This window comes from Mustela lutreola, chromosome 1, assembly GCF_030435805.1.
Source record: "Mustela lutreola isolate mMusLut2 chromosome 1, mMusLut2.pri, whole genome shotgun sequence".
NCBI classification, from domain to species: domain Eukaryota; kingdom Metazoa; phylum Chordata; class Mammalia; order Carnivora; family Mustelidae; genus Mustela; species Mustela lutreola.
In genome coordinates this window covers 4,291,571-4,306,758 of record NC_081290.1, presented here as the reverse complement: position 1 = coordinate 4,306,758, position 15,188 = coordinate 4,291,571, and the positions used below count along the sequence as shown (strand labels likewise).

Genomic DNA, 15,188 nt, shown 5'->3' with positions numbered 1-15,188 from the left:
CCATTTTCCGGCTTTGATGGTTTAAAGAAGGAGTTCTTGAGTTTGATGCTTAACTTGATTTGCTGTATATCAAATAAAAAACTGGAATGTATTCAAGTATGGTCAGCAGGAATGCCTTAAATATTTTTTTATGGTGCTGCTTTTTAGCATTTGACGAATACAGAAACATTAGCCAGAAGGACATTGAGGACAGCATAAAAGGAGAGCTGTCTGGGCATTTTGAAGACCTGCTTCTGGCTATAGGTAAGCTCTTCAGTGCATATAAACTGAGTTACTTCGCACTTGTTTTAAATCAACATGAAGCTTCACTCCTTTCTGGTAGGAATCCAGAGTGATCCAACCTTAGGCTCCCGTAGCTCCTAGCCCAGTCCCCAGGGCGCACGATATGCTCCACAAATGTTGTTAAATGGGTGCACGAAGAAGTTATCTTTTTGGGTTTTACTTTGCCTTTAAACTTTGTCACCGTGCTTAGATTAGTAAATTCTTGGAGAGATGAAAATATTACATTTCTCTTTGTTTTTTTAAGATTTTATTTATTTACTTGACAGAGAGAGACAGTGAGACAGAGAACACAAGTAGGGGGAGTGGGAGAGGGAGAAGCAGGCTTCCCTCAGAGCAGGATGCTGGATGCGGGGCCCAATTCCAGGACCCCGAAATCATGACCTGAGCCAAAGGCAGACGCTTAACCCACTGAGCCACCCAGGCACCCCCCCCCCCCAAACATTACTTTTCTATTGTCATTTTTACTGAGGCTTTTTGAAAATGGAGTCATTGAGTAATTTACTAAATTTAGTGATTGGCCCTCTTTGGCTATTTGGGGAAGATCTCCGTAGCCCCCAAAGCTGAGCCCAGGTCAGAACTCTAGGGCTCCCCGTCTTGGCCGAGCTACCCAGGAGTATCGAACAGAGAGTCCAGCGCAGACCGAAGCTGGTCCCAGAGCTATGGATTAACAGGCGGACACAAACACTGTTATATAAGGCGATCGCTCCCCCCCCCCCCCGGGAGGGCTCTGCAGTCTCCGGGCCCAAGTTCTTTATCAGCAGTCAGAGACGCTGGGAATGGGGCAAGCGTCCACCCCAGGGAGTTCTCAGTGTACGCGTAGGTGTTGCTCTGGGATCCGGAGACGAGCCAGCCGCTGCTGCGGGAGCTTCCTGGGCAGATAATTCCGTTTTCCCCTGACTAAAGATAATGACTGTGCTGAAGTTCCCTGTGAGCACAACGTGACGAGCCTTTGAAATTCAGGTGAAGCATTCACTGCTCCATCCTAAATAACACCGGCAGTCATGAGGGGGCTGAATAGTACGGTGAGGGTGACGCAGAGAGTCTTTTTAAAAAGCATATTACCGTAGATTAACTCAATTTCTATTCAATGGAACTGAACTTCCCTTTCCTCTTTGTAACAGTTCATTGTGCCAGAAACACGCCTGCCTTTTTAGCTGAAAGACTTCATCAGGCTTTAAAGGTGGGTCTGCGAGTTTCTCCCTGCAGGAGAATATTGAACTGTATTGCATCATACTGAGGGCATGTCCTGTTCCTTCCCTCCCTGGAGGAGTCCTCTTTTGTCTCGGAGGCTGACAGTGAATGTCCTAAGCATTCTAGGGACAGGTACAGTGAGGAGTTGACTAAATTATCTCCCCTACTTCACAGTCCATGAAGGCAGTAAAACTTGGTGTAGAACCTCAAACCTCAAGCCTGACCCATGCAGCCCAGTGGCCTCTCCAGCGTCTTTCTTAAAATCAGCCGAGTTGAGTCAGCAGCCTTTCATGCCATAGAAACCCTGCGCTTCCCCATCTGCTGCTGCTGCTAGATGATGAGGTCTCTGAGTACAGGCGTTTTTCTAGCTCTTTCTATCTCCAGGTCCTGGCCCTGAGCCTGGCACATTAGAAGATGCTTACTTCCGTCTCTTTACTGGACATTTCCTATGGAGGTGCCCATGTGCCTTCAAAGTTATGTCCAAAGTGAACACATCATGTCCCCCACCTCACCCCCACCGAGGGCTGTCCCGTGTCCCGTCGCTCAGTGACTAGCCTCGCCCGACTCTCTGGGGTTAGCCCGTTCCCCGCCCCCAGCCTTGCCCTCTATGCCTCGGCCCCCCGGGCCGTCTCTCTGTCCTTGACTAGCCAGCTGTCTTCCCACAGCGCAGTCTTTGCGTGTGTTGTCCTCTCTGCCGGGGATGGACCTCCTCCGGGTCGACCTCTGGTGGCTCCTTCTCATCTCTCAGGTCACCGGGCGAGAGGGGTCTTTCGCGACTGAACAGGAGGACTGGCTTCCTTTCGGTCACACTCCACTCCGTGGTTCTTGTGACTGTTTATATAACCAACGTGTTGATTTTCTTTCTGGTCCCTCCATCCTTGACAACGTAGCCTCCGTGCCAGCCGCGGTAGGATTAGAGCCGTCGGCTGCCTTATGCCCAGTGCGTGGAGCCGGGTCTGACATGTAGTAGATTTCTTCCTCTGGGGGGTTACTTCGGCCCCAGGTCAAACACTGCTTTCTCAGGCAGGCCCTTCCTAATCCGTGGTCTGCTTTCGGCCCTCCTGGCGTCCAGTCCCATAGGACTCAGTACCCCACGGGCTGGATTCCGTCGTGTGACCTTCACAGAACGGAAGGCCTGGCTCTCACTTCTGGTTTCAGCATTTGGCACGGTGGTGGCGTGGAGTAAGCGCTCAAAAAATATTTCTTGAATCTATGAACGATGAAGTTTGATGACAAGCGAGTGAAGAAGAGTGAGTCCCTGTGGCTGAATATTTTGTGCGCCGTGTCTGTTTCCCGCAAATACAGATCTGTATGTTGTCTTGTGACCCGGGACATTCGTCCTGTGGACACCTGTTTCTTCACAGGGTGCTGGAACCGATGAGTTCACTCTGAACCGAATCATGGTTTCCAGATCAGAAATGGACCTTTTGGACATTCGAGCGGAGTTTAAGAAGCATTATGGCTATTCCCTGTACTCGGCAATTAAAGTAAGTCTCCTGTTAAAAATAGCAGAATACATTTTGTCTTGCTCCACGCTCGTCTTGTATAATCCTTAAAACGGAGAGATATGTGACTGAGTTTTCTCTCTCCCTGTCAGTGCATAAATGTGTTTTCTGAGTTTAAAATAGTGATAACAAAATGTCTCCTAAAGATGGTGATTATTTTTAGCTCTAAAATCCCAGGCACATAATAGACACTTAACATTTTTTTTTTCAGGTTTAGTGGCCATTAACTGTTCTTCTTTTGTGCATTGTACTTGCAAGTTATTTACCTGTTTTGGATATTATGGTATTTTTATTTATTTCAGCTTTTCTTGATGACAAGAGAAGGAAAGGAAAATACACATTTTAAATTTCCTATTTTTACCACAAGTCTGGTTGACATACAATGTCATGTTAGTTTCAGCAGAGTCCAATTTCCTCTTGTTTTACGCAGGATACAGATGGTTCTGTACTTTGGGGCACATCTTATTTCAGTTTACAGTTTACAGGAACTTTCTCGTTCTTTTAACAGCGACATATCATTCTTTTATTTATATATTTGCACCTGCCATGTCAAGAGATGTTTCCAGTTTCTTGCTGTTATAAACAGTGTTGTGATACGCATACAAAGTTCCATCAGGTACAGGTGTATCAAAGGGATAAATTCTCGTGGGTCGGTGGGATTGCTGAGGCAGACGTAAGTACACTTGTAATCTCGGTAAACATTAGCAACCTTCTCTGTCTGCACATCACTGAATCAACTAGATTCATTCACAAAATCAAATCCTTTTTTTCTTTCAGCCAGAGCTTTTGTTTTTACACTAAACCTTTGCAGGAAACATACATGCTTACATTGGAATCAGGAACGTACTCAGAGAGGCAGCCCTCAGACTGCGCCCAGGGCTTAGCGAGGATTTCATCAGCTCCCGCTCAGTGCAGTTGAATCGATTCTGACACATTACGATAGTTTCAATCAACACGGGAAGATTTAATAACATTAACCATATTGTACTTACTAAGGCAGAAAAGTAGAATCATACATTTTATAAAGATTGCCCGTAACAAGGTTGAAACACAAGGCCTTCAGTTCACCCTCAGCAAATTAGAAAATTCAATTAACCATTAGTTCTCCTTCCCCCGATGGCTGGCTAATTGAGGCTTATATTAGGACACATCTAAGCTATGCATATCTTGATAGAAAAGAAAGATCCATTGCTAAAGAATTCAATATGTAATTTAAAATTACATGAGGTTTTTTCATTTCTATCACCTAATGTGCATGTTTTAAAAATGAAATGTTAAGGTTGGATTGGGAACAACAAAAAAAAAGAGAGCTTGAGCTAGATCAATAAGCGTGAAACAAATGAAAAAGGAAGTCAAAGACCTTTCTCCCCCCACCCAAATCCCAGGCTCACATAGACTCACAGGTGAACTTCACCAAACTCTCAAGGAATAGATATTCCTGTCTACACAGGTTGGACCAGAAAATAGGAAAAATGAAACCTGCCTAGTTAATTCCATGAATTTAGTATAATCTTGATTCCAAAGACAGAGGAAAAAGAAAATTGCATATTCATTTCATTTATGAACATAGATAGCAAAGAGTAAAATACTAACTGAATATATCAGTTTATTAAAAAAATAACACATCAAAATCAAGTGAGGTTTAGCCCAGGAATAAAAGGACGGCTCAGCATCAGAAAATTAATTAATGTGTTTGACCACATTCCACACATATAAAAGATAATTATATAATTATTTCAATCTTTGCAGAAAAAGCTTTTGAAAAGGATCAATACCTATTTATGATTAAAAAAAAAAAAGTCACCAAATTCAGAATAGAAGCAAACCTGGGCGCCTGGGTGGCTCAGTGGGTTAAGCCTCTGCCTTCAGCTCAGGTCATGATCTCAGGGTCCTGGGATCGAGCCCCGCATCGGGCTCTCTGCTCAGCAGGGAACCTGCTTCCTCTTCTCTCTCTCTGCCTGCCTCTCTGCCTACTTGTGATCTCTCTCTGTCAAATAAATAAATAAAATTTTTTTTAAAAAAAGAATAGAAGCAAACCTCCTTAAATTGATAAAGCTTCCATACCAACATATTACAGCAAACGCAGACGTATTATACTCAGTGGAGAAACTTTAGATGCAGTTCCTTTGAAATAGGGACCAGAACAACAATGCTCCCAACATACTAATAAATACTATACTACTACTACTACCAATATACCTAATACTATCTTACAGAGGACTAAGATCCTAGACAGTACTGGAAATGAAGAAAAAAAAATGTGTAAAGACTGAAACAGAAGAGTTGAAGCTTTCATTATTTTCAGTAAATACAACCATCTTTCTAGAAAAATCAATAGGAATTAGTTTATCATCACTAATAAAAATTCAGCAGTGTTGCCCAATAAAGACCAACCTGTAAAAATCAATAGTATCTCTTACACTGTCAAAATTAAGATACCATTCAAAATAGAAGTGAAAAACTATAAATTATCCAGGAATTCACTTGACCAAGACTACATAACTCTATGGAGAAGACGTTAAGACTGTCACAAAGGCCGTAACACATGTCAGTAAATGGAGAGATAGTGGATATGCACTTGAGTGATGTGATAGGATATTATAAAGGTGTCAGTTATTCGTCCAAGTCGCTGTGAATCAAATGGAATTTCAGTCAACATTCTAGCTGGGTTTCTTTGAGGAACTTGATTAAGTTACTGTAACATTGATATGGAGGAATGAAGAGTCATGACTAATCGACCGTAAATATAGAGCATAAAGGTAGGGAAAGGTCTCATTCTACTAGAAACTGACATAATACAAAGCAGTTATTAATCGTGTTAAGTGTCATTTTGGAATGAGAACAGACGCGTGAATCAATGGAACAGAATGGAGACCTCAAGACAAATGCAGTTGCTTCTGGAAACTCACAGTTTAGAGGGGGCACCACAAATCAGTAGAGGAAGGACAGATTATTTAGTAAAAATGTATTGGGAAACCTGGTTGGCTCTACAGCAAAGAATAAAACTGGATAACTACATCACTGGTAAACTGGAGATGAACTGAAAACCAAACTATAAAAGATAAAATTAGAAAGTTAATCCAAGAAAATGCAAGAATTACCCTTGTGACCCGGAAGCAGGGAAAAGAATTTTTAAACAACAAAAGCACAAATCACATTGCAAAAAAACAAGCAAACAAACAAATACACATTATTAGGTATAAAATATTAAATAATCTCATTACATTTCAATACTGATGAATAGGATCTTTTTGATCCTTAAATTTCCATGATTTGGGAACCAGAGTTCCATTTTGTACATCATCTGACCTTTGGTTCTGTCTTCCTCTGCCTTCTGCCCGTACTTTGGACATTTCTCCATTCACTAACACCTTCCCTAGGTGAGGGAGAGGGAGAATGCAGGTGAAAAACAAATGTATTTCTTACTATCTACTAGTAAGATATTAATACAAAATTGGGATGCAATTACATTTCCTTGGTAGTTTTCATTGAGCAAAGAAATTAAGTCGCTATTTAATAGATGGTACAACTCCAGGGTCTTTACTGGAAAAACACAGTGGCCGTCCTCAACTCATAGTCTCTGCGGAGATTTGAGGGTAGCATAAATAGTATAGTATGAGACAGCACACAGTGAAATACTAGATTGTGTACGGTACGGAGGACACTAACCTATGAATTGAGAGTAAAGAAGTTTGGGATTAGATAGGGAATGTTTCTTGGGCAGATGGGTCTTGATCCCGCCTTTCAGATTTACTAAACTCTTGTGGATGCCTCCTGTGGGCAGGTGCTATGTTGCTCGGCAGGGTCTCAAGTGAATGCTTTAGGATGTGCGTACGGTAAGGAAAGGTGGAAAGAAGCCGTAAGGCTCTTGATGGATTAAGGGGTCTGCCTTGGGGTTATCCAAGTGGTGAGATGAATTTAGTCAAAAGAGAGTTTGGAGAGCCCAGAATTTGTGTTTCCTTCATTCAGTTAAAAATTTTGCTGAATGTGTATTATGTGCCTGGCTCAGAGTTACAGTTACAAGCAAAAGGGGGAAAAAAAAGCTTCCTGCCCTTATGGAATCACAGAGGAATGTAAGATTACAACTATGTTAAATGTAAAGGAAAGAGATATTGTGCTGTAAGACCATATGATGAGAGAATCTGACCTATAGGAAAAGCTTCTAAGAGGAAGTTATGATTCAGATCGAAAAAGAACAGACCGGGGTTGCGGGGTCGGAGAGTCAGTAGAGCTTACTAACAGAAGGAAAAGGAATTTCAGTGGAAAGACCTCATGGTAAGGGAACATGATGGAAAGTAAGGCCTGCGGGACCAGATCACCCGGACCATTTGGGCAGGGTTTAAGGATTTTGTCTTTTGCCCAAAAACACTGGCACGTTTTCATTTTAAGTGTGTAGTGTCATGATCAGAAATGCATTTTTAAAAGATCCCTGTGACTACAGGGAATGAGTTGGACATAAGAAAGGAGATTCGGGGGTGCTGAGTTATCTTATTAGTCATACTGGAAGGACTGTGACTGGGTAATACGAAGTACTAATGCAAAGAGAACAAAGAATAAAGACTCAAAAGACATTTAGGAATTAAAACTTAGAGGACTTGATGCGCTATCTTGCTGTAAGGAACAAGAAAGAGAAGGGGCCACGGATGGCTCCTGGGTTCCTAACTTGGGATCAGATAGTGGTGCCATCCTCTGCAAGGTCAGGCTTTGGGTTTTCGTTTTTGTTTTCTTTTTCTTTTTTGAGAGTGAGAGAGAAAGTTCCTGAGTTTGGTTTTGTACTCATTGAGTTAGAGATGTCTTCAAAACTATCAGTAGAATTGTCGGGTCAGAAGTTCGTGGCATGAGATATACTTCCAGAGCCAGTAATGTTACAGAGTAGTTGGACATGCATGAAAACCCTCTCTGGAGAAAATCTAGATTGAGAAGAGAAGAAAGTTTAAAATTGAGATTTAAGGGCACCTGGGTGGCTCAGTGGGTTAAAGCCTCTGTCTTCAGCTCAGGTCATGATCCCAGGGTCCTGGGATCGAGCCTCACATCGGGCTCTCTGCTCAGCAGGGAACCTGCTTCCCTTCCTCTCTCTCTGCCTGCCTCTCTGCCTACTTGTGATCTCTGTCTGTCAAATAAATAAATAAAATCTTTAAAAAAAAAAATTGAGATTTAAGCGTTACTCACAGTTGATGACTGGGTAGCTGAAGATGAGCAAAAGAGACAAAGGAAAGGATGCTGGGGAGGAAGGAGGAACAGCCAGCTCTACTTACTGGCAAAGCAAGGGCCTGATGGACATGGTGGCCCTCGGACGTGATTCACAACGCAGGAAGAATGAACACCTTGTAGAATACAGTAGATGCATCTAGAACCAAGGAAACTAGCGACAAGAGATGCAAGCCTAGAGTTGATTTGTCACGGTCAGAATGGAAAAAGGAATAACTTAAAAAAACACTGCAAAGAAATGACTGACAGATGGCTTCAACGTGGAGGATAAGCGGTGAGGTCAAGGCTGGGAGAAGAGAGGACGGCTAGGAGCGCTGTTGAACCTATGCCGGCAGAGACATCGGTTTCTTGAGAGCAATTAATACAGCCTAATTAGGAAGACATAATTTCTATTCAAAGGTTCTGAAAATACATTGACTTTTTTCATGATGATAAAATGTCTAAAACGCCATATAAATAGAAGAGCTATTTTACTAGACGGCGTAAAGGCGTAGCGGTAGGAGAAAGGATGGACTTTGGTGTCAACCGCGGATCAGAGTTTAGATAGAGCTCTGTCGAGCGGCTTGGATGAGTTTTCTTGCCTAATGGATAGAACCACGAGAAATTGTTCGCAGCTTGGTCAGAGATGGCTAACGGGAGCTGTTTTAATACACAGAGTTGGTTTATCCGCGGTTCCGGAGATTATAACATATGGCAGTGCAAGCCTCCGAAAACCCAGCAGAGGAAGAACTGCAATCTGTATCGAACAGGAAAATGTATATTAATGCCTTTTGCATCTCATTGTGAAACGCTTCCTAACCTCTTCTCTCAGCGACCCTGTTCATTGCGTCCTTGCGTTCCTGCCAACTCTCGGACGTATCCCGATGTGAAACTTAAGCGAGAAGAAGTGCTCGCTCTTTAAGGTGCTGTGAATAAAATAAGAATAATGTGAGGGTGTTAGTCAGTCTAGATTAAAAGCCACGTTTTCCCTCTGGTGCTATGTAAAACGTTTACCTGTTTTGCACAGCAAATATGGCATCTTTGCACATGAAGCCTCAATCTCACGTGGTGTCTGTTGTGAACCACGCTGGGTTTTGGCTCGCTTTGGGGAGAGGGACTGAGACAAATCCTCTCTGGGAATGTAGGCTGTTCCAGTTTCCTAAGTCAGGCGAGGTCGCGTGGCGTGAAGGCATCAGGCTGTCTGGCTTTGAATCCTGCCTCTGCTGCTTATTCTCTAAAGGACTTGGAGCAAGGCTCCTAAACTCTGTTTTTCTCATCTCTCATTAAATGGACATATTTAGGGTACCTACCAGGTAGAGTTATAAGGGTTATAAGATTAGAGTAGTTAACTCCGAGAAGAGCAAGTGTTTGATATTAATATTATTAAAATTTGTGTTTGAAAAGTTTGAAAAGTTGTGTTGGGAAAGTAATATTATGTAGTGTTAGGTCATTGATGCCATCTTATTTTCTTGAACCCAAATTGAAATTTAATTGCAATGAGTGAGGAAGAATTTGAACATTCCATATTGTAAAGAAGAGGTGAGGCTGGAAAATAATCCCCCTCAGGTCTGAAGGAAGACGGACTCCAGGTGCGTCTTCCTGAATGAACTGGGTCGTGAGTCTCCCCCCAGTGAATTCCCTAGAGCCGTGAGATTTGATTCCGTTTTGGTCCCTCGTTATTTATGCTCCATCTGTCCTCTCCTGTTCCTTACAGTCGGATACTTCTGGAGACTATGAAGCCACACTCTTAAAGATCTGTGGAGGAGACGACTGAGTCCTGAAGCTCGTCTCTGAAGGTCGCTGTGCCCACGATGGGCCTTTCCAACAGCTACTCACTCCTTTCTCAGAGTATGAAAAGTAGAAGCAAGTGTACACAGCAGAGCGTTTTCCTAACCGACATGTCCATCATTCCATAGTAACAGCAAACAGTGATCACAGCAGAGCACGTCGGCATCCCGTACTGATTCATACATGAAATTTTTAAATGGTGTGAATGATCTGCTAATACAACACGAATTATTTTTCTGCTTAGGAAGCGAGAATCTTTGTAGAATTCTAACACATGAACTGTGTAATCAGACTCAATAAAAGTTGTTGCCTTTGTGAAAGGAAATGTGTCTGCTTGTTTTCAGCAAATGCCAACATTTGTGTTGTGCCTGGTCTCCAGCAATCAATGATATTTTAAAACTTATTTCTGTTATAAAAGCTGTTGCTGCTTTATCTATGCCCTTATTAATCGCATTTATCTCTAAGAAAAGACTAGAATGAGGCGGGGTGGGATCCTGGCCTGCTCTCGCTAGCTGTGATCACGCTCCAGGCGTGGCATCGCGGGAGAAGAGCTCAGCCCTCCAAAGCCATCTGCTGAGCCATGAGTCTAACCACTTCCCGTCAGAACGGCAAGCACGAACTGGAGTCGTTTCGTGCTAAATTCTACTTTCCCAGAATGGGTTTGTAGCATCGATTTTCTAAGGTTGCTTTTGCTCTAAAATAAGTTTGCATTTTTAAAAAAGCCCTCATGTTATCTTCGCCAGTGACCCAAGATGAAGTGTGTTGACTCACGTGAAACATATGAGGTAGCACTGAACCGTTGCAGTTACTGGTCGGGACTGGAGTAGGAATGATGGACGTGTGAGCCACAGAAACTGGGACGTAGGAGTCCAGGCTTTTAATCAGTGCATTCCACTGGCAAACATCCCGAGACCTTTCAGAAGGACAGACAAATTATTTCTTGTTCTGGTGTTTCCAAAAATGCACAGAGAAAGAAAAGCACTAGGATTTAGAGTCTGACACATGTGGTTTTGACTTCCTGCCCTACCATTTGCTGGTTCTGTGACCCTGGGAACTACCAAAGTCTGCTCAGCTGAAGCTTTCTCATCTGTAAAATGCTGACAATTCTAGCACCTACCTTTCTCCTAGGGCTTTCTAACGATTAAGTAAGGTAGCGCCTTCAAAGCACTTAGCCCTGCGCCTGGACGGGGCAAGTGTTCAATTTCCACGTTCTCATGACTGCCAGGCAACATCAAAATGATCACAACAGCATTGCAACCGTTCCTCAACAGGCTTCAGTGCACCAAGCTCTGTGCTAGGACGTATTGGATAGACCAAGACCAAGACTCATTTGCTTTTGCCAAAGAGCTCAAAATCTATTTGGGGAGAGAGACACATGCATTTAATCACAACACGACATACCGAGCACATTCAGGGAATGGTATTGTGCAAGAGAGAAGCTGTGCAGAGGCTGGCTCTAATCCAGCCTATCAGAGGTCACAGACTCCACCAGTAAGACAGAGAAGAGAGGCTCTCCAGATAGCTCTGAGCACTTGCAAAGTCACAGAGTTAGGAACCAGCACAGCGTGTGCGTGCTTCTACCCAAAGGTCAGTGTGATGGAAGCTCAGAGGAGAAGGCAGGGGTGTGGTGACTGGTGGCCGGAAGCTGGATCATAACGGTCTCGTGCTAAAGAGTTTATAAGCAAGGGAGAGTCCTGGATAGAAGGAGCATTCCAGGAGGATTTCTCCCCCCCCCCTTTTTTTTTTAAGATTTTATTCATTTGTCAGAGAAAGAGAGCACAAGCAGGCAGAGACAGAGGCAGAGGGAGAATCAGGCTCCCCACTGATGGGGAGCAGAGAGCTGATGGGGGACTCGATCCTATGAGCCGAAGGCAGCCACTTAACCGACTGAGCCACCCAGGCCTCCCATTTTTTTTTAAAGATTTTAATTTTTTAAGTTTTTTTATTCATTTATTTGAGAAAGAGCACGAGCGGGATAGGGGAGTGGGAAGGGGAGGAGCAGCAGGCAGAGGGAGAAACAGACTCCCACAGAGCAGGAGCCTGATGCAGGGCTGGATCTGAGACTTGGAGATTATGACCTGAGCCGAAGGCAGAAGCTTAACCAACTGAGCCACCCAAGTGCCCTTCCAGGAGGATTTCAATCAGGGAAATGATGTCAAATGTTTGCCCAGGGGGGAAAAATGTCTGGGAGAAGAAAGCTAGAGGCAGGAGCCCCCTTGGCAAGTTCGTTCTATGATCACGTCACGAAGGGCCAGCCTAAGTTAGGCTAATGGCAACGAACAACAAAAACCCACGTACATGCTTGAGAACTAAAATCTGTAGAATCTAGCAATCAAGGCGGTCAGGTGTCCAGTTTGCCCCATGATTTTGGCTTCAGTGGTTTAGGGAGTGAGTGTCTCACCAAGCAAGAAGTCGTTGCTGCTCCTCCTTGAGTACTTACAGCGCACCAGGCGCCATCGGAAGAGCGTAGTGTGTATGAAGCCGTTAATCCTGAAGCCAGTTGACAGTGCACCGACTAACTCACAGATACAGGAATGGAACCGGAGAGAAATTAAGTAATTTGCCCACCGGAAGAGCCAGGATTTAAACCCACAGAGCCAACTCCACTATTTGGCCGTAGGGTATATCCTGTCCCGAGGTCGCTATTCTTCTCAGCCCTGCTGCGTCAGGGGTTCGAAGGCAGGGACTTCTGTCCATTGCATTCACTGCTCTAGGCCTAATTCTTAGAACGCGCTTGGTACATAAAAACGCATGTAATAAATCTCTATTGGATGAATGAAGTTCCTTTTCCTCTCTGCATTTGAGCTCCAGAAGGGAATTTAAGGGAGTCAGTTAACCCTTTGTGCGTATACCTCTCTCAGCTTCCCGGGCTTCGGGAGAGGAAACTCGTACCATTACAGTACAGACAGGCTTGGAAAAAGTTCAGGAATTTTACTGATGGACACATTACTTTTTCCAAGCTACCCATCACCGTAGGGAGAAGCATTTTGTGAAGCTGGCCAGGGTGTCGGGACTTCTGGAGAAGCAATGAGTTCAAATGCCTGTAGGTTCTCCTGTACTGAACATCAGGCTGAACTCCTGAAATGGCAATACCAGATTTTAGTCTCGCCCACATCTTCCACGTCTCGCCCACATCTTCCACGTCTCGCCCACATCTTCCACGTCTCGCCCACATCTTCCACGGTCATGGAGAAGTACTCTCCGCCCTCTTCGGGTTTTGATATGAACTGTTCTCTTTTCCTCTGGAAAATGGCTTGCTTCACTGGCGCTCTCCCACACACTGTTTTTTCTTCCCTTCCTTCCTCCTTTCTCTGTTCCCTTTGGCATCCCCTTCCCGTTCATTCTTCTCTCTCTTTTCCGATGTCTATAATGCAGTAAGCCCTTTGGAAACTGTCCCCCACGTGAACACTGAGACTTTGCAACAACTTACTGCCAACCACATGACTGTCCCCCCCCCAGCCTCCGCGAACCTCCCTACTTGACCGAACTCCCATTCCAAATCCCATGTTGATTGTCCCCTTGCTTTCTAGTATATGTGCTGCCGAAGCGAGCACGTCCCCTTGCTTTCTTTTGATAGAGTTTTCCATTTAATTTTTTTCCTTACTAAGTGAGTCTTGTGTTTATGTAATCTCTCAGACTTACTTTTTTCATTTAATATTATTTTGCTAACTGATAGCCATGTCGTTGCCTATCACCCATTTTATTTATTTTGACTTCTGTGTATCATTCCATTGTGTATGTCATAAATATAACTTCTAGGAGGCCACAAAGTTGCTCTCAAGGAAGTAGGGAAGCATACATTTCCCTGGCTCCCTACCCCCCTGGCTTCTTTGACGACAGGAGTAGCCTTCATCTTGAGTCAGTAAAGGGCCGAGTGTGTAAAAGGAAAAACACAAAACTAGGAAGAATGTGGATTTTTCTCTCTAGAGGTACGGATCACCAATTTCCAATGTCGGGGGAACAGGTGGGTTCCAACAAGCAATCTCCAACACCAGCTGGATGTCCTACAATTCAACTCACCCTGACGCTATCTGCCTGGATCTAGCATTAGGTCTCAGAGCAAAGGGCTCAGTCCTACAAGGTGCACCCCCGTCCCCAACTCCTATGTCAACCATGAGTGCAGGTGATCACCTGTGCGTCTGATCCACCAGCTAGAGATCAGAGATTCCTTGGGTTCGATTAGTTTGCTAGACTGACCCCCAGAACCCAGGGAACTATTTATTTACATTTACCGGTTTATTACAAAAGTGTAGGAAAAAGGATGCAGATGAACGAGACGGAGGGAAGGTTGAGGTCCGTGGGAAGGCGCGGGGAACGTCCGTGTCATCTCCTGGTGAGCCCTCCTCCCAGCCCCTCGTGTGTCCACCAGCCCAGGAGCTCTCGGGACTACGTACTGTCAGAGGCGTTATCACGTAGGCACGGCCATCACTCATCCCCTCGTTAGCCATTCTCCCCTCTCAAGAGAGTGGGGGCAGGGATGACCACTTTAACATTCTAGTCACGGTTTGACCTCACAGCCCTCATCCAGGAGCCATCCGGAGCCCGCCCAGAGTCTCCTCCTCATTAGCAAAGATCACATATTAGAAGAGGCTCTTCTCACTTAGGAAATGACAAGAGTTTTAAGAGTTCTGTGCCAGGGACCGGAGTAGAGACGAATCTATATGTATTTTCTCTTATCTCATACCTTTCCTTTCCCGGGGATTGACTGTGTGCTCTGACATAGAAAACGCCACCCACTGAACCATTGTGGGTACCAATGCGTGTGTTAGACATCCCTAGATTCCTAGCCCACGTCCCTATTCAAGGTGGGCGCACAATCTGTTTTCATGACAGTGGTGTGTGACATGGGACAGTGGGCCTTTCCTGCCAGTTGCCCCAGGTCGGTGTCCGCAGCACAGGAAACAGTGTTGCGGGTGTCCTCCGAAGTACTAAATGCTCTTCACATGGGTGAAGGACTGTAGGACTGAGGTTAGGATCGTCAGTCCCTGTTGTATGAATTGAATCAGCACTGACAATGTGCCGAGCACTGTGCTCGAGACTGTGGATCTCATGTATTCGTCATTCATTTATAAATAATGTATTTATTTATGTCTTAAGTAACTTCTGTCTCTGTCTTAAGTACTTCGTGCAACAGAGCGTGGTTGTATGTATCCGTAGCATCCCCATTTCATAGCGGCGGGAAATGAGGCCCGGGAAGCTTAGGTTGCTGGCCCAAGGCTGCGCAGCAGGGAAGCG

At 44.4% G+C, this 15,188-nt stretch overlaps 1 protein-coding gene across 2 annotated transcripts in view; it reads left to right on the top strand.

Annotated features, from left to right (window-relative positions):
* ANXA3 (annexin A3) overlaps positions 1–10,278 on the top strand; it is a 45,986-nt gene extending 35,708 nt beyond the window's left edge. For both annotated transcript variants that reach the window (XM_059156371.1, XM_059156416.1), the window contains exons 10-13: positions 148–243; positions 1,404–1,462; positions 2,838–2,960; positions 9,880–10,278. In XM_059156371.1, coding sequence (XP_059012354.1) covers positions 148–243; positions 1,404–1,462; positions 2,838–2,960; positions 9,880–9,939 — 338 coding nt within the window. In that variant the 3' untranslated portion in view covers positions 9,940–10,278. The remainder of the gene's footprint in view (positions 1–147; positions 244–1,403; positions 1,463–2,837; positions 2,961–9,879) is intronic.
* Positions 10,279–15,188: the final 4,910 nt, after the last annotated feature.